The following is a 24,604-nucleotide window of genomic DNA, read 5'->3' on the forward strand; positions in this document are numbered from 1 at the left end:
ATTTTGCAAGTTCTTACTTGTTATTCAAGTGAAACCACATCTCACTACAGATATTAGCCGCACCTGCCTCCCTCACATGCTCCCTCCTCCCGCAGGACACAGACGTGGCGGTGACATCTCAGCAACAGTATCAGCCGAGGACCACCCCCTGCGCCAGAGACTGGACGAAAACACGCCCTGGTGTCTTATTTGATCTTCACGACTCCTTTACAGGCGAGAAAGCTGAGTTTATTGAGGTTGAGAAATGAGTGGGTCTATCTTAATCCGCGTACATTTGCGGGGGAAGGAGGGAGGAGAGGCCCCGGGACCTGCGGCCTGGGCTGCTGGACTGAGAAGCTGGCTGGGGCGTTGGATCGCCACGGGGCCATGTGTATGAATCTCTCTGACCAGGAGTGACAACCCTCTCGAGAATAACACGAGTTCACGTGGACAGAGTTCACAGGTGTCCTGCTCGTGGGAAGGAAGAGGTGGGACGCTCTCAGTCAGGAACGTGGCCCTCAGCTGCGCCTGCCTTGCACTCACCCTCACTGCTGCCGGCCTGGCCGGCGGAGGTAAGGGTTTGAGATGCCGGGCACCGTGCAGGCCCGGGGCCCCTGTGGGTGACTTGGTGGCTCCCTGGGGAGCTGGGACCTTTCCTACAGTTTGCCTGGAAGTGTCAGCAGCAGATTGGGCCTCACCGGGCGGCCCCCCAACCCATGGGTGGTGCGGGCCCAGCAGTGAGATGGGGATGCTTGCCGGCCAAATGGGCTGTGAGGCGCTGATGTTGTGAGAATACTGAGTATTCCAGACAAGTAAGTCCCACCTACTGTCACGGAGACATGCAATTACAGTTACATTTTTCCTATTCCAATATATAGAAAAATGCAGACTATCTGTACAAAACACTGTTTTTAATAAAACAAAAGCAGTTCATCATGAGCCCTGGGTACAAGGCTAGCCAGTGCCGAATGTAACTTGCAGGTGTTTTTCTAAAATAGCCGCCGAGCCTTGAGCACTGGTCTGCCTCAGCCATAGCCTGGACAGATGGCCCCGTGGGGACCTCCAAGCTCAAGGGCAGTTCTTCCTGGGTCAGGGTCACAGGCTCTTGAGGTCCTCCAAGACCACGTGGGCTGCATTGCGACCAGCGGCTCCCATGACCCCTCCTCCTGGAGGGGAATCTCCCATGAGCCAAAGCTGCACTCCACGCCCCTCCCCCGCCCCCGCCAGGAGCGGGCAGGGCCAGGGCTCACAGGCGAGCAGCGGCCAAGCAGAGTGAGGATGCCGGAGTGCTCTGGTGTGGGCCTCGGAACCACCCTGACCCCTGACCCCTGACCCCTGACCCCTGAGGAAGACAGGCTCTGGGCTCCCCTGCAGGTTTCCTGCCTCAGAGCTCTGGGAGGGGCCGGGCCCACAGTCCAAGCAAGTGCCCCTTTGGGTCTGAGCGCCCATGTGCCTGATGGGAGACCCTCAGCACAGGGCCCTCCTGGGAGCCGGAGCCCGAGGGGCCCAGGTAAGTGTCAGCATGAACGGAGCCTGGGGGAGGTCAGTCACGCTGGGGATAGGGGAGGGGAGAGTGTTTACATGGAGACATTAACTTACCGATCCTGACTGGTTGAATGAAGGAGGGGATTTAGGGACATGGGTGCCTCACAGTCCAAATGGAATGTGGGGAGATGCCTCGGGGACATACCCCCAAACCTCCTGAGGAGGGTGCGAGCTACCAGGCCTGTGGCTGTGGTCCGCCAGGCAGAGGGCACCAGGTCCCCCAGCTCCGAGAATCCCGAATGTGGGGATGGTTGTTCCGTGGGGGTCCCGGGCCCCTCCCTGCCTCCCTCCCTGTTTATTCGGTCCCCGTCCACATGCCTCTGACGTCCCGCCAGCCCTCGCCACCCACACGGGGTGGTGGGACAGAGGGGCACTCACCAGGGTGGGCCCCACTTCCGCAGAGGTACAGGCCGGGGAGCGGGCAGCGGTGGCCGGCGTGCAGGGGCGTGGGGCGGGCGAAGTAGAGCTGGTCCAGGGCCATGGCGCCGTGGAATATGTTCTGTGGAGGCAGCGCCACGGCGTGAACACAGGAGTGTTTGGGTCTTCACTCCCTGTGCTCCCCAAGGGTCCCCCTTCCGGGATGCTCTCCTGGTTCTCAGGATGCAGAGAGGACACAGGGGCACGTCCCTGGGGCTGGGGGGAGCTTTCCAGGGGCATGTTTTCAGGAAGAAAGAAGGTGGGAGCATCTGCAGAGGCGAGGGAACCGGGACACTGAAAGGGAGATTCTACATGTTTTGCTATGGACTGCGAATCCCGCTCTGTTTGCAGTGAGAGGAACCCGACTGATTTCGGCTGCTGGCGCGTGTTTCTTTGACCAGGACACCGTCTGAGCCTGGGCCCGGGGATCCACGCTCCACAGAAACACAGTAAGTGGCAGGCGAGGGGCCTGGGACCGAGCTCAGCTCTGCTCCATGGCCTGGGCAGACCAGCCTGGCTGGGGCAGGGGTGACGGGGGGTGGGGGGGGCAGGTCTGGGCAAGAAGACGAACATCTATAGGATGTCACCACAGGGTGTGCTTCCAGCCGGCTTCTCAGCACGCCCCTCACCGACCTCGTCCCTCAAGCCTGCTCTTGCCCGTCCCCCGCGCCCCCCCCCCTCAGTGGAGATGCCACCTACCTCTCCTCGGCCTCCAGGCGGACCCTCATGTCACCCCCGCCCACCTCATGCCTTCCACACCCACCCACTCCTTTCCCTTCCCCCTGCCTGGCCTCCTTTATCCTAGAGCTGGACCAGGGATCCAATAAAATCTAACGTGAGCCACATAGGTGACTGTTATTTTCTAGGAGCCACATTCAAATTTAAAAAAGGGACTGGTGAAATCAATGTCAATGTGTGTTTCATTTAACCCAGTAGACCCAGCACATTATCATTTCAACACGGGATCAATAGCGCGTGATGAATGAGACACTGTACGCTTTTCCCACACGAAGTCTTTGCAACCTGGTGTGCCTTTTACACGAGCAGCGCGTCCCATTTGGGCCCAGACACAGGGCCGCGGTCAGCAGCCACGGGAGGCTGGTGCCACTGGGTTGGGACTGGCCTCCTCACTGGCCCCCCTGCCTCCCTCCAGCCTCAGGGAGGCTTGGGACCCTGACCAGGAGCCTGAGGGCCGGCTGCCTGGAGGAAGGGCGCTCCCTCTGAAGGAGCTCAAATGGGACGGGCGGCCATGGACGTCCAGGCGGAGGGGCCCCAGGCCTGGTGAGCTCCCCAGCAGGTGCTGCCTCCCCTGCCTGAATCTCCCAGCTCTGCCCGCTCCCTAGATCGGGCCCCTCCTCTGTCGCCTCTCCGCCGTGGGCCCTGCCACTGTCCTCCCTTGGGGTGAAGGCTGTGTGTGGGGCCCCCAGGGAGTGGGGTACAGAGAGAAGAATGTGATGAGGGACCCCACACTTATTCTTACCCCTCCAGGAAGCCCAAAGATTCTCTCCAAGTCAGGTGGAGTGAGGATGTCTCTGCCCACCACGGAGCCCTTGAAGCCAGGGGCGTAGGCCTCGATGCAGTCGAACACTGGCCCAGGCAGCAGGGAGACGGGGTGTTAGGAGGAGGCGTTATGGTTCATAATTTGGCAAGTTTACTGTAATTCATTAAACTATACACTGCAAATTACATCTCAATAAGCAAAATTAAATAGATAGATAGATAGATAGATAGATAGATAGATAGATACAATCCTCAGGCAAATAAATAATTCAGTACAAAGGCCTATGGATCTCAGGCTAGTCCCACCTTCTTACCTCAACCCTCAACACAAAGTGATTTGTTTCTCCTTGACTGTGCAAAGCTTTCCTCACCGCATCGCTTTGCTCAAGCTGTTTCTTTGCGTGGAATGCCACTTGCTATCTGGCTAACTCCTGTTCATCCTGTAAAGCCCCGCTCCCACGGCCCCGGCTCTGGAAAGCTCTCCACGTCCCCCCCCCTCACGCTTCCTCCTTCGGTTCACACAGGACCTTGTGCTGTAAGATTGGTTTCCTTATTACTCAACCCACTGGACCATGAGCCACTTGAGGGCAGGAACTGTGTGTTTTACTTTCTTAGCCCAGTGCCTGGCCCGGGCATTCGCTATGCAGACTTAGTTCCCTTGGGTAATTCTCTTCTCAGGGGACAGATCCTGAAGGCGGGGGACTCAGAGGAGAGGGGCCCTTCAGACCACCAGGCCAGCTGCCACTGCAGACAGGAAGTCTAGCGGAACTCCTTACCTTTATCTGCATAAGCGTTTCTCTCCTGCTCATCCCAGACTTGGCCTCCGGCCAGGGTGTAGGGAGTGTACTGGGTGAAGAGGGAGACCACGTGGGAGCCGGGCGGGGCCAGCGTGGGGTCCAGGGAGGAAGGGATGCACAGCTCAATCATAGGCCTGTGACAGGAGGAGGGACGGTCAGATCCGAAAAGCAGTTGCCCCAAGGGAAGGGGCTGGGGCTGCTCTGAGATGACAGGGACAAGAGGAAGGCCTGGGACCAGATGACGCCCAGGCCGGCGGATCATCTCTGTGAGGCCAAGGTGGCTGGTCACCGGCACAGGGACAGTGGCCACCAGGAGAGTCCAGACTACTCCCAAGGAGCCCAGCCCCAGCCCCAGCCCCAGGGTCTCTGGTCCCACCAGCCCCAGCCCCGAATGCCTGGCCTTCCCTGCCTTCCTCCACCACAGCCTGTAGAACAAAGGGTCTCAAATGTCCCAGGTCCAGACAAACAACACGAATGAGCGAAGGGGCCAGGCTAAGACAGCAGGCGCTTGGGCAGCCAGGCTTCAACCTCTCTTACCCCTGCCTGGTCGCCTGTCCCGAGCAGGCCAAGCAACACAGAGCTGCCGGGCACCAGCAGCCCAGGAACCGCCTCCCGCCCCTCCCTTGTTACAACACCTGTTCCCTGCAGCACAGTGTTCCTCTGGCCTCCGAACACTGCCACCCTTAGGCCACCGCGTGCCCCTTCTCCCCGCGTCCCTCCCTTCAGCGCGTCCTCTGGGCTGTGTGTCCACTAGGCCCCTCCAAAGTAACTTGCCAAACCGAATGCCTGGGATCCGCTAGAACCCGCTCCTCCCTGCACAGGCCTCCTACCCTCTCCTGGGGCTTCTCTTTCTCGTTCCTACCCCACTTCCTGCCCAACAGCCAATCCTGGCAGCTTTGCCTTCAAATACCCAGTATGTGGCCACTTCTCATCACTTCCACCGCCCCACCCTGGGCCAAGCCTCCACCCCTTCTCCCTTGGGTTCTGTAACAGTAACCATTGCACAGACATCCTTTTCCTCTGCACAGCGGCCACAGTGGTCCTTCTGAAATGCAAGTGAGGCTCCGCCCACACTCCCCTGGAGGAAAGTCCAGCAGTGGTGGACAGCCCAGCAGGATGGAGCAGCTGCGGCTCAGACCCCTCCCGCTGCCCTTCACTCCCAGGTTCTCTTTCTCCAGCCACTCTGGCCTCATTCCTGTGCCTCCCACACAGCAGCACCCTCCTGCCCCAGGGCCTTTGCACCTGACTTTCCCTCCGTCTGGATGTTCTTCCTCAGATAGCCACAGACCTCCTTCAGGTCTCTGCTCAAATGCAAAGTTATTAGCGAAGCCTCTTCTGACCCTCTAATGAAGACTAGCAATGCCCCCCCCCCCGCCCCCCGACCTATTTTTCTTCATGTCACAGTGCATGGCTATCTTGTCTCCACCATAAAATGCCAGTGACCTGAGGGCAGAGGCCTTGTTGACTCTGCTTGCTGTGTTGCACCCTGGTCCCTGAACTAAGCCTGTAACAGAGTAGGGCCCCAAATATTTATGAATGGATAAGTGGGCTTCGCCCTCTACCCTTCTCTGAGGGCCCACATCTTCTTTACCTCGTGCTGTTAACGTTTGTGTGCCCGTCTTATGATGAACTTAGTGTCTGTCTCATGCCCCTACCCGACCCCCGATCCCTTCAACCTGTGCCTACACACAGCCTGGCACAGAATCGGTTTTCAGCAGGTTTTGGGGGACATGGACAGGATGGGCAGATGCTTGCTCCCGAACATCCCTGCCTGTCCCTAGGCTGGAGACACAGCTGCGGTGCGGTGGGAGGTGGGAAACCCTTTTCCAAGTTTTGCATGAAGCAGCTTATCAGAGATGAGAGCGGATATGGGATCGGTGAGTGTGGGCCCCGGGCAGGCGGTGAATTGGATAAATGCCCTTTCTCTTCCGCATTTTCTCCAGTTCACCCCAAACGCCAGCTCTGATCTCTTCGCTCCTTCTGCTAATCCGTGCTACTTGGCTGAACCTGCTGGACTCTTCGTCCCTTCCCTGCCCTGACCCATACTTCCTGCCTGGGATGCATTTCCTCGCCTTGGAATCTCAGTGTGGATTTAGGCAGGTCCTACCTCGTTGTGAATATTTAACACCAGGAGGAAGAGACAACCCTACTGTGTCCCTAGGGCCATGGCTGAGAACACCCCAGGGATGCAAAGCCCAGGGACCGCTCACCTGCGGGAGGGCCGGCCATCCATGGCATCCTCAAAGGCCTGGTGGAGCAGGTGGGTGTCTTCACAGTTCAGGTGGATGGAGCACTGGTGATGGGGCAGCGGCTGGCCCCTGGGAGCATTGGGGGCCGCCAGGAAGTCAGGCAGCCGGCTGACAGCCACTGAGGAACCAAAGGAAGGGCGGGGTGAGGGCCCCACGGCCTGTGTCCCCTGCACCCCGGATCCTCCTTCTCTCCCCATCACCCTGCTCACCCTGGGAAGAGAAAGTATGAAAAAGTGTTTCCCCTTCAAATCAGGGGCAGGCTGAGGTCGGGGACAGAAATGATGATGAGGTCAGTTTCCCCCAGACCTGGACGCTGCTCACTCTGAGCAGGCTTTGCTTTTACCGTTGATCTTGGTGACAGGCGACCGGATGTCCAGCTGAGAGATCCTCTGTGTGAACTCTTCGGGGAGCCATTCCTGCAAGCGGAAGTTTCCATAAAGGCCTGGCCCCGAAGTGGCGGCCTTCCTCCTTTGCTCAGACCGGTCTCTTGACCTCTACTTCCGGAAATCCTCTCCATCCTCAGAGCTCAGCCAGACCCCCTCCTCCGTGAAGCCCTCCCTCCTGCTCAGCGCTAACCACTCTTCCTCCGTGACCTGTCAGCAGTCCTGACTATAAATGGCCCACACTGACTCCTGCTTTCGACACGGCCAGCGGTCTGCAGGCCTTTCTCCACCCATCCGTAAGCTGTTGGAAGTCTTGATGATCTCAGAAGTGCCTTAACAAGAGGCTTTTGAACGGATGTTTGTTGGATTTTAGTAGTGGAATCACTCAGAAAAAGAGGTGCTTGTCTCAAGAACAGCCCCAAGAATGGTTGGGAGCTCCGTGCTCATATCATCGCCTATCTTAGGGACAGGGGAGGTGTGGTCAGTTGCAAGAATTATTCCAAATCCTCACGCCTTTCTATGCATCCCTCTCTGTAATGACCTCCCATTCTGACTCTGGGGTTGGCCTTGAACAAGACCAGTGTGAATGGGATGCAACCCGAAGCCTGGAAAGGGCTTGCCTGGTTGAGTTTGCTTGCTTTTGCCTCTGCCAGACGCTGAGAAAATGCAAGAGGATGAAGGACGGTGGAACAGAGCCCCCCACCCCCCGACCCCACACACACACACCGGCCCAGGTCATTTGGGCAGAAACTGCCTCCTGACCCCCTGGCTGGCATGTGAGCGAGCCCAGCCCAGGTCAGCGGGGCTCAGAGCTGATGGCAGATGTACGAGGAGCCCAAATCAGCTGAACTTAGCCAAGATCAACGGACTTCTCCAGCTCTCTGTGCTAAATCAGTAGTTCTGTCGCATGCCCAGGAGTCCTGTGGCTGTTTGTGATGCGGCATTCATGTGGAAACAGGTAATCCACACAGGCCGTGGAGCCGGGGCTGGTTAGAAGGGAGGAACCGGGATAGCAGGACAGTTGTATAAATAACTCTGGGTCCCAGATCTGGCTCTGTCCTTTGCCTCCTGAACGGCCCAGGGCACCTCACCTCTCTGGACCTTTCTCCTCACCTGTGAGGCTCTGCCCTGTTTGTTACCCGTCTGCGAGGTGAGAAAGAGGAGGACTGGCTTCCCCAAAGGTGGACAGACTTGGCCCTTGCATCCCTTACCCCCATGCAGTTCCAGCTCCCTCGATCACCCCATTTCTCAGCTCCTGTCTTGGCAGAGATCTTTAAAAAATTGGCTTTTTTTATTGACTTCAGAGAGGTGAAGGGAGAGGGAGAGGGGATAGAAACATCAATGATGAGAGAGAATCATTGATTGGCTGCCTCCTGCATCCCCTCTCCCCCAACTGGGTAATCGAGCCCACAATCTGAGCAGGTGCCCTGACCGGGAATTGAACTGTGACCTCCTGGTTCATAGGTCAACCCTCCACCATGAGCCATCGGGCTGGGCAGAGATCTTAACCCCCCCTCCCTCCCCCAGGCTCACCTGTGGCGTCAGCTTCAGGAAGGTGGTCTGGGGCGCCGCGTTGGACAGCACCACTTTGCTCCTCACCTCGGAGCCGTCCTGCAGCACCACTCCTCGCACGCGTCCTCCGCTGCTCACCTGCACCTGAGCCACCGTCTGGACCCCGCACCGTGAGGCCCCAGAAGCCCCCAGGAAGGAAAATGAGGTGAGACCTTGAAGGATTTCCATGGTCTCTGCTGCTCCTGGACATTCACAGCTTCCGCACCCTGAATCCACTGGCCGAGCTCGCAGCTCCTTGGGGAAGCCTAGCCCGCCCCTCCGCCCGGAAAGCTCAGCCCAAGTGTGGGCAGTGGCAGTGAACTTGACGGGAGCCAGGACCTGGTGGACAGCTGCGCAGCTACTAACAAGCTGCAGGACTGAGCCTCTCGACTCCGAGCCCCGCCTTGTCCATTGGTAAAATGAGGGAACTTGCGAATCTGAGGTTTTGGAAGGACCCTAGCCAACCATCAGAGGAGGGGACAGAGGGGCCATTCACCTTCCCAGTGAAGATACTTGCTCCGTGCGCGGTGGCTGAGCTTGCGATGGCATCCGAGAGGGCACCCATGCCTCCCTGGACGTAGCCCCAGGCCCCCTGCATCCCCTCCAGGCCCCCCATCACGTGATGCAGCAGCACATACCTGAGGGCAGATCATCAGACTCAGTGGCCGGAGGTGGCATTTAATCTCCTCAGAGTTCAAGGTGCAAATATTCCACCCTGTCTTGTACCTTCAGCCTCTCTCTTCCCACCCAACCTGCCCCACTAGCCTTTCAATGGGCTTAGGCTCTTGTGCGAGCCCTTTGCTTCCCCATCCCAGTTCTCTCCCCGTGCACGTGTCTGGTGCTGCAGCTCCGGCTCTCTCCTGCGCTCCAGTCCGTCTGTCCAGCTACCCACTGAGATCCCCATTTGCATGGTTTCTTATCAGGCGTCTTAAACCCAATCTTTGCCCCCATCCACCAACCTGTTTCTCCCTCCCCACCCCCAAAGAATGGCATCTTCAGTTTCCAGAAGAAACCTGCCTCCTACTAGCCGCTCACAACCTCCATCCAACCACGTGCTGTCACCTCCGCCTCTGAAGGGCTTCCTGCCCCTGCTCCCTGCGGCTCCTTCCCGGGTCCAGGCCACCCTGCTCTTCCGTAAACACTGCAGTGGGCCTTCCTCACTGGACCACCTTCTCCCGCTCTCTCTTCCCTGCAGACCTTTCTCCACGTAGAACCTGGAGTCCCAACTCAAAACCCAGCTATGCCCTGGCCCTGCTCTCCTGTCAAACCTTCGTGGGCTCCTTGTTGGTGTGGCCAGAGTCTGAAAAGGGCCCCCAGGGCTCCTGCCTGATCTTGAGCCGCATCCCTCACCATGCCCCCTCCCAGCCCAACTCCTACCAAACGGAACCTCCTTTAGTCCCTCGGATAGGCCACCTGGTTTCTCAACTCCCAACCTTTGCACATGGAGCACAGCTGCCTAGAGCCCCCTCCTCCCTCGTCTTTTGCTTCACTAGTTCCTCCGTCCTCAGAGGCTCAGCTTCGCCGGCGCCCTCTCCTGCAGGGCTTCTCTGGCCCAGAGCACGTTGTCCCGCCTCCTTCCCGTCCCAGCACCTCGGCACTCGGCTGTCAGTGCCTGCTCTGCGTCCGCCTCACCCACAGGACTTCAGCTCCATTCTCTGCTGTCACCCTAGCACCTCGCACAGACAAGTGCTCCACCAATATTTATTGAAAGAATTAATGAAGAAACAAATTACTTAAAGGCACATTTTACAACCTGGGCAGTAGCTAAGCCTCCTGGAGGCCCACAGAGAAAAGGGTAGGAAGCCCCAGCTGGAAGATCCCTATTGATTGATCACAGAGCTTGGCCAAGGTGTGGCAACTGCTGCCAGCCCCCCTTTTCCACGGCCCTGGGGAAGGGGGGGCTGGCTTAGTGCACGCGGGAAACCACTTCCAAGGGGCGCTCCCTCCCTTGAGAGAAAAGACACATTGACAGCTTCTAGCTGCATCTTCTGGTGCTTTGGACACAGCCCAACACCTGGCAGCATCCTCTGTCCCAACACACACCCCCACCCTTCCTGCTCTCACAGGGCTTCCCTCCATCCTACCGCAGCCAAGGACTCCACTGCGTGTGACTGCCCCCTGCAGGCTCAGGCTGTTAGCACACCCCGCTCACAGAGGGAAGGCGGCTGCCCACCCTTACCCAGGTGTCTGTGTGTGAGCCTGTCCTGGGAGCCAGGGAAATGGTCGGTGGGAGGGGGAGGGGCAGCAGGGCTTCCTGGGCGGGGAGGAGATGGGAAGAGGAGTGAGGGAGAGAAGAGGAGAAAGGGTGGGAAGAAGATACATTCACGTGAGATGTCACCGTGGGAGGTGGGTGAGAGGCTTTTCTTACTGAAGAACAGAGAGTAGCAGCTAGGAAGGACTTTTTGGGGGTCAGACAACTTGGGCTGCAAATCAGCCCTGCCATGTTGTAGCTGTGTGACTTCGGGCAAAACACTTCCCTTCTCTGAACCACGGCTCTTAGGTCCTAGCGTGAGGGTCAGATGGATCGTGTACGGAGTGTGTGGCTTCCTGCTTGGCTCACAGGGTGAGCTCAGTGAATGGCTGTTGTTATCACGCTTTTGGGGGAATTCGCTCCACTCCCACTGCCCCACCTCGCCTCCCACACTCACCCACTGCCTGGAGTGTGGGGACTTGTCATGGCTCCAATCACAGCATCCGTTGCTAGAGTAGCTTTTAGAGGCTCGGACTCAAACCACTGATCCAGCACCTGGGACAGTAACACAGCAAGGAGAAGAGCTTAGGGCCACGGGGGCGGGGCGGGGGGGGGGGGAGAACCCCTCACCGCGAGGCCCTGCCTGAGGCGGGGAGCCCCTCACCTTGGTAATGGGAGCTGTGAGGACCTGGTAATACTGGGGCAGCTGGGCCCCCAGGATGCGGCCTGAAAGAGAAGACCCACAAAACATAAACTGACAGGTGAGAAGGAAACGCTCTGATCTGCAATCTCTCTGCCCTCGATTCTGGACTCATCCACAAGGTTTGCTTGGTCAGTGGAATGCTTTAAGTTGTGATGCAAACAGTGGCTTGAAACTGGCCTGCACATTGGGTCTTGCCCTCTGAGCTTCTGCCATTAATGTAAGAAGGCCTCGACTAGCCTGCAGCTCTCAGGAGGACAGGCGCCTGGAGCACAGCTGCCTTAGCTGATCTTCCCCAGCCACCACCATGTGTGAGACCAGACCAGATCAGCTGAGCCCAGTTGGCATCAGCTAAACCATGCAGATTTGTGAGAAATTAATTTTTATATGCCACTGAAGTTTTACAGTTTATGTAGCAATTTTGTGGCCATAGCTAACTGTTTCAGTATTTTTCTAGAATACAGAAGCTAAACTGGTCTTTATAACCTGGAGGAGTAGAAAAGAATAGCATGTGTAGCCAAACTGCCCTTTTCATACCTGTGTCAGACATCACTAATCAATCACAGAAGTTTTTCTTGCTAAGCCCCAATCTAGCATCCTCTTCAAACTCTCCTGGCCCCTCTCTCTAACGACCAGGGCCAGGCAGGCTTCCATCAGCTCCACACGGTGCCATCGGCAGCATCTCACCTCACACTGTAAGGTGCGCCTCTTCATTTCAGCCTTGGGGCTTTTCTGGCCCCAAGACAGGACACCCACAAAAGACCACCTGACACCCATGGATGCCCAGTCCTATGTAGGAGTTAAACTCCCATGGGGCAACCTTTGATCACTGGGAGATAGAACCTAATGGAGAAAGGTTTCCCTTTCTTCTCTGGGGGCAGGTCCTCACGAGCATCTCCTAGGGCTTCTAGGGGGTCCTCTCGGGACCCAGCACCTGTCACCTGCGTGGTGGCCCGCACAGCAGCATGCTGGTGTGGACTCCCCCTCTTTCCAGTTTCTCTCTGCCTTCCCTGGATCACCCTGCAAAACGAACCGCTCGCACGTAAGCCTTTGTGTGGGCTCTGGTGTTAGGGCACGCCAGGCACGCCCTCCCTGCCGACCTCCGGGCAGCCGTTAATGGGTGGCAGCTGGCAGGCTGCCTTGGAGGCTCAGGCTACGTCTGATCATGGCGACAGTGGGCTCGGCTCCGGAAGGTCACTCATCTGCCTGGTGCCGGCCGGGACTTACCTGCCTGCAGCAGGGGTGCGAGGGTGGAGAGCGCCCGGAGCCTCTGCAGCAGGGAGCCCCGCCAGAAGGCCTCCATGTCCACGGGCACTGCGTCCAGCAGAGGGTCGATGGCTGATGCCAAGCGATTCATGAAGGCCTCGTATTTGGGAAAAGCCTGGAACAGAACCCCAAGTCCAGGCCCTGATGCCTAGAAGGGGACATGGCCCCATGCTCTGCCCTCCATGCTGCCCCCATGTGGCCGCCGCCCTCAGCGGAGCCTCCTGGTCCTCTGGCCGCTGCCCCGCCTCTCGTGTGGCTGTGCTGTCACTCCCTGTCCGGGTCTATGCTGAGGTCGACTCCAGGGGAGGTCAGAGCGAGTCTGGGCCGCGGGAGAGCCATCGGGCGGTGGCAGGAACAGGGGTTAAGCTGGCCGGGACCAGTCGTCCGCCACAGGAACCTGGCAAGTACCCAGGATGTGGTCTCCGCGATAAACCAAGAACCACGGAGCAGTTCCTTCTTTCTCTGCCGTGCATTACTGAGGGGAAGTAGGATCCTTTCCCCGCTCTCCAGGTTGCCGACTGCTCCTTCCTGCTCCGCACCCTCCCACGTCCTCTCATCACAGCAGGACCAGGTCTGCACCCCTTCACCCCACGAGCTCCCACGACAGAATCCACTTCGACACCCACCCTCCTCCCCTGGATGGGCGACAGGAGCTGGGTGGCTGCCTGTGCCCTGGAGGCCTTATCTTCATTTTCAGCCCAGAGCTCTTAATTTTTGGTTCATCCAGACTCACGGATATACCCACGGATATAATTGTTACATAAAGGAAAGTTCTGTGTTGAAGTACACAGTGAAGCTGCACAGCTCTCTGCGGGAGGCCTTTAGAATGACCATGGACAAAGACGAAGCCAGAATCCAGGCCCCTGACTTCCCACAGCGGATGTGCCCTGCCTCCCGCTCCTGTGGTCGGCAGCACTCCAGGCCACCGCCCCGTCCCACAGGCCCCGGGCCCTGGCCTTGCCCTAAATGCTCCCTCGTGCGTCTGAGGCGGCAGGGTTTGGAGCAAGGGTGGAGGCCGTGGTCCCCGACCCAGTGCACAAAAGAATCACCTTGAAAACAAAGCCAAGCTCCCTGGGCGACCCTGACTGTCAGCGGGTTTGGAAATTGCCGGTTGAAGAGACATTCCCTGGTTATAGACTAGCCTCACAAAAAGCCACACACACTGATTACAGTAACCAGGTTCCTATAAAAACGTCTGCACAAGATCTGAGTTAAGGCCATGCCTTCAGCTTATATCTAGGCTTAGTACAAAAAATAGCCATTTAAGGAATCTTTTTATATCCGCAAACCAATCACACCAGGCCCATTATATTCACTAACTCGTTAGACAAAGCTACCCAACAAATTCCTTCTAATGCAATCCCAGAGAAAAGCCTGGGAAAATCGTGCGTTCGCTGTCAGATGCGCTGCTTCTGCTCAGCAGACCTGCACGCTATCGCGTACAAGTTCTTGCCTTGGGCTGTCGGGGGATTGACGCCAAATCGAATGAATATTTATTACAACCTCCTTGTCCTAGATTCCTGATCCAGTTCATTCTACCCTTAATCGTCTCTGATCCGCCCTTGATCCTTCGTCTTGGCCTCCATGTACTTTAATATTGATAACCACTTAGAGTTCTGTCTGAAAGCAGCGGAGACAGAAGCGCACAGTGCAAGCACCTGCCAGCGGCCTCCCTCTGACACGCAGCAGGCAGAGGCCGTCGGAACAGCGGCTGTGTCCTGAACGCACAGGTGTGAGGGGCTCCAGTGCCCACTGGTCTTAACCACTGACCTCCCCCCTTCTCTTCGCAGTGCCCAAGAGTGAGGGCAGGTGGGTGGCCTGTCCGAGCCCCCTGGCCCTTGGACCTGTGCTCCAGGACAAGTCCAATTAGGCCCGTTGCCTTTCAAGAGCCGCCTGCAGGCGACAGAGGGAGGAAGAGGTCAGTCGCCAGTCACTTTCCCTACCTGGGCATCCTTCTGCGAGAACTGGGCAATCTGCCTCTGGTTTTCCGCCATGTCTGTGCCCAAAAGTAGGGACCTGGGCGCCTTGCTCCCCGTGCCTTCTTCCAGCATGGGGGTGAAGGAGTGGGGGTTTCGAAGATGAACTCTCAGCCCATGTTTCTGCAGGACACAGGCAGAACAAGCAACATTGGAGGGATTGTGGCCTCTGCCCTTTGAGCTTCTCTGGTTGTGTTTATGATCATTGAGATACCTGCATGCAGGTTCCCACGGCCCTGATTCCTATTGTTTAGTAAAAGCCCCCGTGCCCAGGCACTCTGTGGCAGACCATATCACACCACATCACACCAGGACACACAAAGCCACACCACTCCATGTCACACCGTCACACCACCTCATATCACATCACAACACACCACGACACACAAAACCACACCCTGTCACACCATGTCACACCACATCATATCACATCACACCACAACACACCTTGCCACACCACTCTGTGTCACACCACGCTACCCTGTGCCAGGGACTGTCCTAGGGTTACCATGGTCAGCCCACAACAGCTCTATACCATCTTCATTGTACAAATGCAACAATGGAGGCTCGGGGACGTTAAATAACTTGCCCAAGGTCACAGTGGAAGGTAGATCGGGTTTCAAAACCACATCTCTGACTCAGAAGCCCTGGCTCCCGCTCCATACTAGTCTACAGCTGCCCCCGCTCCAGAAATAAATAATTAAAATTTGGAAAGACACAATAAAAAAACAATTATGTGAAAATCCATACTTACAAGGTAGATAAATTATTCACATCAAAAATTTTTATTTACTTTGCAGACTCATTTACTCCAGGGTCACCTTAAATGGAAGTTCCCTTGATGCATTTAAAATATGATTTGACTTACAAATATTTGAGGAGCACACAGAACCTTTCAGGAGCACATATTTTTTAATTTATTTTATTAATAAAGCTATTAATCATGTGAAAAATTCTATTCTGTGACTCTCCGTTTTCAGAAGCTAGATTTTTCACAGGAGGGTCTACCCCCACCCCTTCCCCACTGCGGCTGCCTCTGCGCACAGCTGGTGCGTCTGGACGTGCCGCCAGCTCTAGGCTGGTACGGGCTGAAGACCAGAGGCCCTTTCCCGTCCTTGGCTACATTTCACCCAGTCCTGGCTGGTGATGCTCTCTCTCTCTCGGGCTCAAAAGAATAATTTCTTTAGTGTGTTTCCGTAGTTATCTAGTTTGGAGAACTCCTCTACATGAACCAGTTCAAGCAGCCCAAGAGCTGTGAACAGTGGCTCAACATCCTATCAATGTCAAACTTCCAATTTAGAGCAAAGTTGGCGCTAAAGCGCGTGCGGCCTCCAGCACAGGTGGCACAGGGGCCTTTTCTCTGGGCGACAGGCACCCGCAGGGAGGGGCTCAGGGCTCTGGGCTGTGAGCAGAGTTTATACAAGAGGCAGCGAGGGGTGAAAGGAATGTGGGGGGGGGGCAGCGCTGGCCCAGCCTGTGACCAAGGCTAACCCAAGAGAGGCAGCAGGGGCCACTGAGAGGATTCAGATGGCTCCCAGCAGCCCTGGGGCCGGAAGAGGTGAAAGTCCCTCCGCTCCTGCTCGGGCTGCCAGGGCAGCAGCAGGACCTCAGCTAGACAGGCTCCTGGCCTGAGGCAGCTTTGCAAACTCGGGGCTCAAGGGTTCAGGCAGGCTCCCGAGGGCCAGACAAGTCAGGGCTGGGGGCAGGCAGGGCTGGGGACCCCCGCCCCACGTGGGGATCAGTGCTGCATGGAGGAACACGGGCCTCGTGTTGATAAAGCTCCTCCATTAAAATAAGTCTGATTTTTATGTGAAAGTTCCCGATTTTTAAGACACTGGGTGGACTAGACCAAACCATCAGGGAACGTACCAAGGAGACCGTGGACAGATAGGCCCTTGGATAGAAGCGAGGCCTCAGGTGCCGGGAATCACCTTGTGGGGAGCCTCACCCCAGGGGGAAGATGGAACTGACCCCCCCTCTCCCCCAAGGCCGGCCGCAGCAGGGCTCTACCTTCAGCTCCAGGTCAGTGTAGATCTGTGGTCTCAGCAGGCTGAGGAGGTAGGATGCTCGGGAGAACTTGAACCCTGAAACCGAGTCACATGAAGACAGTCACGGGCGGCCACTGGCGGTCACCCCACCGCTGCCCCCACTCCACCGCTCAGGCTCACCTGGAATGATCTCCTCCGTGACAGCTGCGCCCCCGATCACATGGCGTCTCTCAAAGACGGCCGTGCTCACCCCCGTCCTCTGTAGGTAGGCCGCCTGGGGGACACACAGCACCCTCCCTGCACCCTGGTGGCCGCCTGCAGTCTCAGGGGCCGCACTGCAGGCCAGCCTGCCCCCCGGGCTCACGCCGTTCCCGCCTCTGGGAAGCCGTTCCCCTTGCTTCCCCTGAAACTCGCTTTCCCAAAAGTCTTCTAAGATCCCACATGACTGCTCCGCCCCTCTGCTTCCTGGCTGCCTCTCACCTTCCCTCCAGGCAGGCCCAGGAGCCTCTGGGAACTCAGGGCCCCCCCTCCCCCCTCCCCCCTCCCCCCCCACCCCAACTTCCCCCATGAGGCTGGAGTGACTGGGCTGTGAGCGCTGAGCCTGACCTCCGCTCCCCATGGCGTCTACTCCTCTCCTGCCTGGGCAGGTTCCGCACGGAGCCACCTGGCCTCCATCTCCTCATGTGCACAATGGGGCCATGGTAACGACACCCACTTGACCTGGCTCGCCGGCTGCTGGGAGGGTTCCCTGAGCTGGGCGCTGGCTCAGGGAACGTGCCCAGAGAATGAAGCTCAGACTGCAGTGCAGCCTCATTTGGAGGAACAAATGATGGAGGGATTTTAGTAATTTTTCTCTAGCACTTAGCTGTAAATCAATAAATATTTGTTTTTTTGTAGAATTAGTCGGGTTTTGAGCCTATGCCGGTCCTCTCACCACCACCCAGGTGGCAACAGGGATGGAATAGTTCAAATGGTATGGAGCTCAGACTTTTAAAAAAAGTTCACTTGGCAACGACAATGTGCCAGACATTGGACTGGGTCAGCTCCTTTAATTCACCCAGCCCTCGAGGGAGAATTAGAATTCCTCCCATTTCACAGGTGAGGAGACCAAGGCTCAGTGAGGGGCATCGCTCTCCTCAGGCTCACGGAGCTGATGAAGAGAGTGGCTGGGAACTGAACCCAGCTGGCCTGGCCCAGGGCCCATGCTCCCCACACATCCGGGTGGGAGAGGAGAGAGAATAGCTGACCTTGGGGAGCCCGCCTGGCCCCCGGAGGGGAGCCCGTGTGTCCTGCTGGAAGGACCACCTCCGACCAGGGGCTGAGAGCACAGAGACCGAGACAGAGCAAGGCCCTCACAATTCTAAGCACAAACGCAGGGGCTCTGGGCCCCCACAAAATGCCAAGCGCTCCCTTTCTGGGCCGAGAGACGGCTGCTTCGTCACCAGTTCCTGTCTCCTCCCGCCTCGACACAGACAAGATTCATGGAGATGGCAGTCACGGAGTTGTCCCCCTTTCTGACAGGGTCCAATCGAGAGCAAACCCTACTGCTAGACGCCCCTCAAATCATCCAGCCACCGCGCCGGTCCTCCCACCGCCCCCTCACTGAGCGCCTGGGCCCCCGGGGGTGCGGTCTCCTCGCCGCCAGGAGCCAACACCCAACTCGATGAACCGCAGGGCCCGGTGGCCTCGGCTGGAAACCTCCAGCAACGAGTCAGCATCGAGTCCCTTCACAACACTGCGAGGCCCTGTGTTCCCGCGGCTCAGAGCTGGCGTGACTTGCCTGACCCTCCCCACGTAGGCAGAGCTGGGAGACAAGCCCAGGCTCATATGAACACAAACTCGATGTTTTAAGTGACTGATTTCTCCCCCTGTGAAGTGTTCACGTGAAATGGATCTGTCGGGGAAAGCGCTGAGACTTCCACGCCTCATCGCTCCGGCACAGCGAGGCCCCTACGGTGATCGTCCAGAGCGGCCACTGCTTCCGCACGATGTCCCGTGTCTGCCTTGGGTCCGGGACACCCTCTGGCACACTGTGGCCTCCTAGGAGCCCACGGACTCAGGTCCGAGAAGCACGGCCATGGGTAACCCTGGCCCGGCTCCGACGGCACCTCCCTGCTGCCCTGGCTTCCTTGCTGTCCCAGGGTGCACCTGGCCCGTGGGGCTGCTGTCCACTCCGGGTGGTGCGTGGCCTGGGCCCAGCTGAGAGCACGGGCCTCGGCACACAGGACTGCGCACACTCCGGAGCATAGACAGGCCCGCCCGCTCGGTACCTGGTCCCCAGGCTCCAACACGTCTCCCAGGTGATGCCAGTTACCCAGACACCTCCCCAGCTTCTCATCATTTCGCCTCTGAAGTTCCCTGACTCCTCCAAGGCCAAGGGGAAATCCATGGCATGAAGGAGAGGGGAGGAAGGGGAGCCCCCAACACCCTCCTTAACTCCTGCGGATTCCATTCCTCCCGGCCACTGGTCAGCACGAGGAGAGAGGACGGGCCTGCCTTTCCTTCCCTCCCGTGGCTACTGAGAGCCACATGCCAGGGGCCAGTGAAGCGTGGCAGGGGAGGTACTCACAGCCACCAGCCCGTTGTGACCTGCAATGACACAGGGAGGGGAGGGAGGCAGCATGGTCAGCAGGCAGACAGACACCTTCCCTGGTGGTGTGGTCACCCACCCCTGCCCCACGCCTGGGAAGACGCTGGAGAGGGAGCAGAAACCTGGGGTCCCCCCAAACTTGCACCTGGATGTCAGAACAGCACCCAGCCTGATGCCCTGAGACTCCTGGTCTGTGGGGAGTCAGAAACCCCGGTTCTCGCCCTGGCCTGGAAGATGTCCTTTCCCCTGGCGTGGCCTGGGGCTCCGTGCTGGAGTGGGTGGTGCGGAGTCCACGTGCATCAGAGAAAGCCATCCCGTGGAGCCTCGTATCACTGAGCTTCCTCACGTGGGAATGAGGGGTGACTGTCGGGGGGAACGTGGCTGGTGCGCTGATGCAGGAGGGCCCCGTTTGGCACGGAATCAGCGGCCGCCCAGGTAAGGGCTGGTTGTGAGGACGGTTGCTGTCCTGGCTCACTTTGCCAAGTGTGGTTCACAGCAGTGGCCCAGATGGCTGTAGGCACATGGCTTTGTCTTTGTCACCCCCAGCGCTCCCCAAGTACAATCAGCACAGTTCGAAAGGCAGGAACTGAACTCCACCGTTGCCATGTGTGCTAGAGTAGCTAGTGTGCGTCAGGGAGCCGGGGATCGGGTGGGCTTACCGACCTTACACACAAATTTCTTCCCCAAAACCGTAGGATGCCACCTGCGGGTCAGGAGCCCTGAACTTGGCTTGGGAGCCCAGGTCCACGCCAACCCTCCTGGTAGGAGTGCCTCCCCAGCTTGAGAAGTGTCAGGACCACCAGAGCCCGTGTGAATGCCGAGTGTACTCAGTAGGTGGGTGGCGGGGCCTGGTACGGGGTCTCGCCCTCCCAGGTCATTCTGACGCAGGTGGTCCCGGGGCCTCCTCTTTCCTTAGTTTCAGGAGAAGGTGCAGCTGCCAATGGATCCTCGTTGGGCAGAGAACAGGCCCCGGACATTTTCAGGGAAGGAGGAGGGCGCAGTCTGGACCACTGGGCATGTGTCTGTCCTTGGTGATGAAAGGTCGCTCTGCATCTTCGAGACGTCAGATGACTGTTCTCTGAGCACCAACCTGAACACTCTGTTGACTCAAATAAAACGCTCAACTGATAATTTCACAAGCATCCATAAATAGGGGAGCAGCAATGACCCGCATGATGGCTTTCTTCACTGCTGAGCTGATTTTAAATTTTCCACATAGAAACTCCCAGAGTTTTAGAGGTCATTGAGCCGACCTCTCACCCACTCCAGGAATCCCTTTTCAAACCTCGCCAACCAGGATCCGTGGGAGGAAATGCACCTTACACGCTGGCCTGGCACACCCTCCACATGCAAGTGTCTTCACAGAAACAAACGTGAACTGACATCAACTCTTACTATGTGGTAAGCAGGTGATGATCTATTAGATAAAATTCTATTTTTTAAAATGCTGGTGGATATACTATTTTTACACACTTTTGAAAATTCTCTTAAGAAAATTTAGAAAACATTGCTGGGTGGGACTCATGAGTGGGTTGCCACTGCAGTTTGAAAAGCCCTGCTCTCAAATACATGCACCTGCAAGACCCTGGCTCAGCCTGGCTCCCGCTAGTTCCGGGCGTGGCCCGAGAGCCAGTGTCACGGCCAGGTGCCTCATGCTTCCTCATGTGCGAAACAGGATGCTGGGGGCCTTGCAGTGTTGCAGAGAAAACAACCAATAATATATGGAAAGTCCGGCCCTTAGCAGGCCCACAATAAATGGTAGCTATTTGTTCTTTTAATTAGTACTGATTGTGAATCTTGGAAAACTAATAAAGGCTTCCAGGCAACTAGGTTCCAGTTTAATCATCACAGATAAGCCCACAAATGCACAAACATACCTCAGATGACAGGAGTCTGGGATCCGATATCCCAGAACCCTCCTCACGGCAACCCTCACCTCCCAGTCCCGGCTGAGCCCTCCTGTGGCTTCTGGTGACCTCCCCCTGCCTCCTGCAGTGGCCTTAAGCTGCAGGCAGGCTCAGCTGATCCCCACGCCGACTCCTGGGAGCCATGGGCAGCAGGCTCTCAGGGCTCCACGGAGAAGCTGCTCTGAACAAGGGCTCTGGAACGTGTGGGCTGACGCTGCCTGCATGGGGTCCACTCACAGGGCTGGTTAGACATGCGGACCTCCGGAGACACCTTCAAGCCCAAGAATCCTAATCGCCAGGCCCAGGGCCTGGACCTGCATTTTAACAAGCTCCTGCCTGGCTTTCTTAGGCACGCTGAGTCCTCTGACTACATCGGGGTCCTCTTCCAGGTGGCTCCCAGCTCCTGGTGTGACTTCAGGGACGCAGAGATGAGGCCTAGAGTCAATCTCCCTGCCAGGAAACAGCCAGGCGAGCTGTCGTCATGGGCGGAGAAAGGCAGAGGCCCCCTCTGAGGCTGAGAGACAGGCGCTTCCATTTACTGAGCTGTCAGTGCGGGCGGAGCTGGCTGTCCCAGCCCAGGAAGTGTGTGAGCCGTCGTCAGAACAGCCATTGTTAAACATTAACTTACATAAGCTTACAATGAAGTAAATTATATTAAAGACAATATTCATACTGTCACTTCCTGATTATTGTACATGTTTTACTATGGTCTATATGCTCTTGCGGTAATTACCTCTGTGCATCCGTACGGCAGCCGTGCTAGGTAACGGCGGGCTGCTGTGTATCCCACTCAGACTCACACCCAGCACGCCATTTGGCAACTTGAAAAAGGCCACGGCGAGAGTACTTACACCATGGGGATCAGCCGGCACTACACGGCGGGCTTGATTCGTTATCCTGTTGATAGACTTGAGAAAGTGGAGAAAATGCTAATTATGCAGGTTACACTTAACTGTGTTGTGTCCGTAGCTGTAGCATCGCGAAAAGCACAAACAACGGAGGGAATGTTCTTCCAGTAAAATTATTATTGGATGGAGGAAAGTCGGTCCCACCACTGAAGGAGTGAAGTTCGGACATAAATCTTCATGGTTTCACTTAGTTCACTTTTGTTCTATTCTTTAACATAAATGAAAACATCAGGCATTTTTTGGAACTATCCTCATTTGTCAATTGCAGCCATAGGTTGGCTACTGAGTTTGGCAAAATCACAGACATTTGGTGAGAATCACTTGGCTACCTGGAATGTAGAGTACCGTTATTTTACCTGTAAAAATGTGCTCTGTTGCTTTTATTTCAGCATCGCTACTAAGCTGATGCATGGGTGCATTTGCACACGTTTCCCCTGGAGGGGTGACTGTTAAACATTGACTGGCCCACGGCTGCTCTCAGCACATACGAAATGAAGGAACGCCAAAACATGGTGCAGCTTTAAAGCTAATGGGCACGGTCTCCTTCCAGTCCTGGCATCTCTCTGTATAAACCCAGTTGGAAATAATCCCAAAAGTTGAAACTCAGGCCCTCTGTGTGAATGGCAGGCCGGTCCTGCCTGCAGCCCCCCCAGGCACCCGGTGGGGTCGGGGCTCTGAGCCCGGGGCCAGGAGGACCCGTTGCAGATTCCACACCCAGATGTGCGCGCCGGGGGGCTGTCGCCCTCTGCGGACATGCACAATCATCTCTGGGACTCGTTTTTACTTGTTTTCTGACTGCCCTTTGTGAAACGATCCGTTTCCTCTGGTGGTGACCAGGACTCAGGCCCTGGATGTGGCTGGACTCCGCCGGTCTGTCTTTCTAGCCTGTAGGTAACGTGCTTTTCAAGAATGTGGTGGCAACCAGCAAATTTCACAGGAGAGAGAATGACCTAGTCCTCCTCCTCATTGTAGATGGGAAGACCCAAGCCCAGAGGGCAAGAATCTGCTCCAAACCACACAGAAGTCCACGCCAGAGCCCCAGGACCCGCGCCTGCTGGCAGACTGTGGCTTCCACCACAGCCCCTCTCCCTTTTGCCCCTTCTCCTGGCCGGCTACTGCCCAGCAAAGGGAAGGCTGGGGAGGGGTCCCTCCAGGCCTCTGGGCAGAGCTGCCTCCCAGCCCTCAGCTCTGGCTCAGCGCTTTACCTGCTCCTATCACCACCACATCGTACTCAGGCTTCAGGCTCCCCGGGGCTTCCCAGTGAGCTCGTCTCCACGCAGGACAGGGCCAGGCGCTCACGGTCCTGAGGAGGCCTCGGACACTTGCAGCCATTTCTGCTCAGCACTCGGCCAGTAATTTGCTTGCCATCAGCATTTGTGCCTCCTCAAGGGGTGGGGGAGCAGGGACAAGCGGGAAGAGAGGAGGAGCTGCAGTCCTGTTGCCACACCTGGCCCGGGGCCAGGCCTAAACCGAGGACGCTGAGCTGCACACACCCCTCCCCCACCGAGTCCGCCCAGGGCAGCGCTGCAGAACTACAACCCGCAGAACTCCGGTGGCCTTCGGAGTACTCTGTGCTGGTAATTCTCGAGGCCCCCATGAGCCAGGCGCTGTGCTGCCCGGTCCTGAAGCCCCTCCCGTAAGCCCCAGCACTCCCATTCTACAGCCCAGGGCACTGAGGCTCGGAGAAGGGTGTGAGAGCAGTGAGCGGCTCTGTGCTGTCCTGCTTCTCAGCAAGGAATGAAATGCCCGGGAGGTGCTGAGGTGGGAAATCTGAGACTCGGGTTTGACTGCCTCTCGCTCCCTGACCTGCTGGCCTGTAGGGTGGTGAACCCCTTGGGGAGCCGCTGGCCCAGCACCCCCTAGCATGGCCTTGCTCGCGGCCTCGGCAAAGCTGCAGGGAGGGCCGCACCTGCACTGGGCAGCAGAGGCGCCTTCTCCTCCAAGCACTTAAGTGGCTGCAGCAGGGGCCTGAGGGCTGGGGGCCAGCTCACTCGTCTGTAACTCTTGGGGTTCACCTTTTCCTTTTGAAGGCCTGGACATCTCCCTTGTCTTTTGGCAGCTTTCCCAAGAATCCTCAGGGACTGAAGGCCACATGTGTAAGGATCTTTGGCTAAAGCGCCTGATTACTACCCTCTGGCTTGTTTTGAATTAGGAGCCCCTTGGTCCCTGGCCCCTTAGTAAGCGGGCTGCGCCCCTTGTAGGAAGCACCACCCCAGCAGCCGGGAGTGTGCACTGCTCTGACAGGTTCCAGTAACCCCATGTCAGCCTCACCTCACCATCGGGAGGGCGTGTGGAAAGTGCTCCCAGGGGGCGTATTCCAGGGACCCTTCTCCTCACAGAGCCCCTCACAGGCACAGCCCCTGCACCCCCTGCGAGGCTCTGCGGAAACCCATCAGGATGCCCCCGCTGCTAATGACAGGGGCGGGGGGGGGGGGTCGGTTAGACTATGTCACAGCACGCAGCGGCTGAAATTTAAGGGGAATATTAGGCGACGAAAGTGGGGGCCCTAAAGTCACGGGGGGGGCGGGCTTCCAGACTTAGTCTCCCCTTTGTGCTGGCCGTATTTTCCAGGGGATGTTTTAAATGTCCCTCATGAAGGCATATGAGGGAGGACTGCAGTCCATTCCCTGGCTGTCCCTCCCTGCCCCCTTCCAAGG

General features: G+C 57.3%; 1 protein-coding gene across 1 annotated transcript; it reads right to left on the reverse strand.

Moving 5' to 3' along the window:
- Positions 1–870: 870 nt before the first annotated feature.
- Positions 871–24,596, reverse strand: PYROXD2 (pyridine nucleotide-disulphide oxidoreductase domain 2). The gene is made up of 16 exons (XM_081104505.1): positions 23,153–24,596; positions 19,112–19,131; positions 16,723–16,816; positions 16,565–16,638; positions 14,522–14,677; positions 12,540–12,693; positions 11,277–11,338; positions 11,070–11,167; positions 8,918–9,059; positions 8,404–8,538; positions 6,831–6,903; positions 6,449–6,605; positions 4,218–4,372; positions 3,422–3,528; positions 1,903–2,023; positions 871–1,145 (listed from the first exon to the last, which is right to left on the reverse strand). Exons 1-16 carry the CDS (start codon positions 23,277–23,279, stop codon positions 1,075–1,077), a joined length of 1,746 nt encoding a protein of 581 aa, XP_080960631.1. The 5' UTR covers positions 23,280–24,596; the 3' UTR covers positions 871–1,074.
- Between the last annotated feature and the right edge of the window lie 8 nt (positions 24,597–24,604).

This window comes from Myotis nattereri, assembly GCF_964212035.1.
Source record: "Myotis nattereri genome assembly, chromosome: 13".
Taxonomy (NCBI): Eukaryota; Metazoa; Chordata; class Mammalia; order Chiroptera; family Vespertilionidae; genus Myotis; species Myotis nattereri.

Excerpts from the sequence above, each read along its gene's own strand:
- PYROXD2 (XM_081104505.1), bottom strand. The coding sequence starts at position 23,279 with ATGGCTGCAAGTGTCCGAGGCCTCCTCAGGACCGTGAGCGCCTGGCCC. Across the intron at positions 8,539-8,917 it reads CAAGTATCTTCACTGGGAAG|ACGGTGGCTCAGGTGCAGGT; the intron begins GTGAATGGCCCC and ends TGCGGGGTCCAG. Across the intron at positions 6,606-6,830 it reads GCCTGTCACCAAGATCAACG|TGGCTGTCAGCCGGCTGCCT; the intron begins GTAAAAGCAAAG and ends TTGGTTCCTCAG.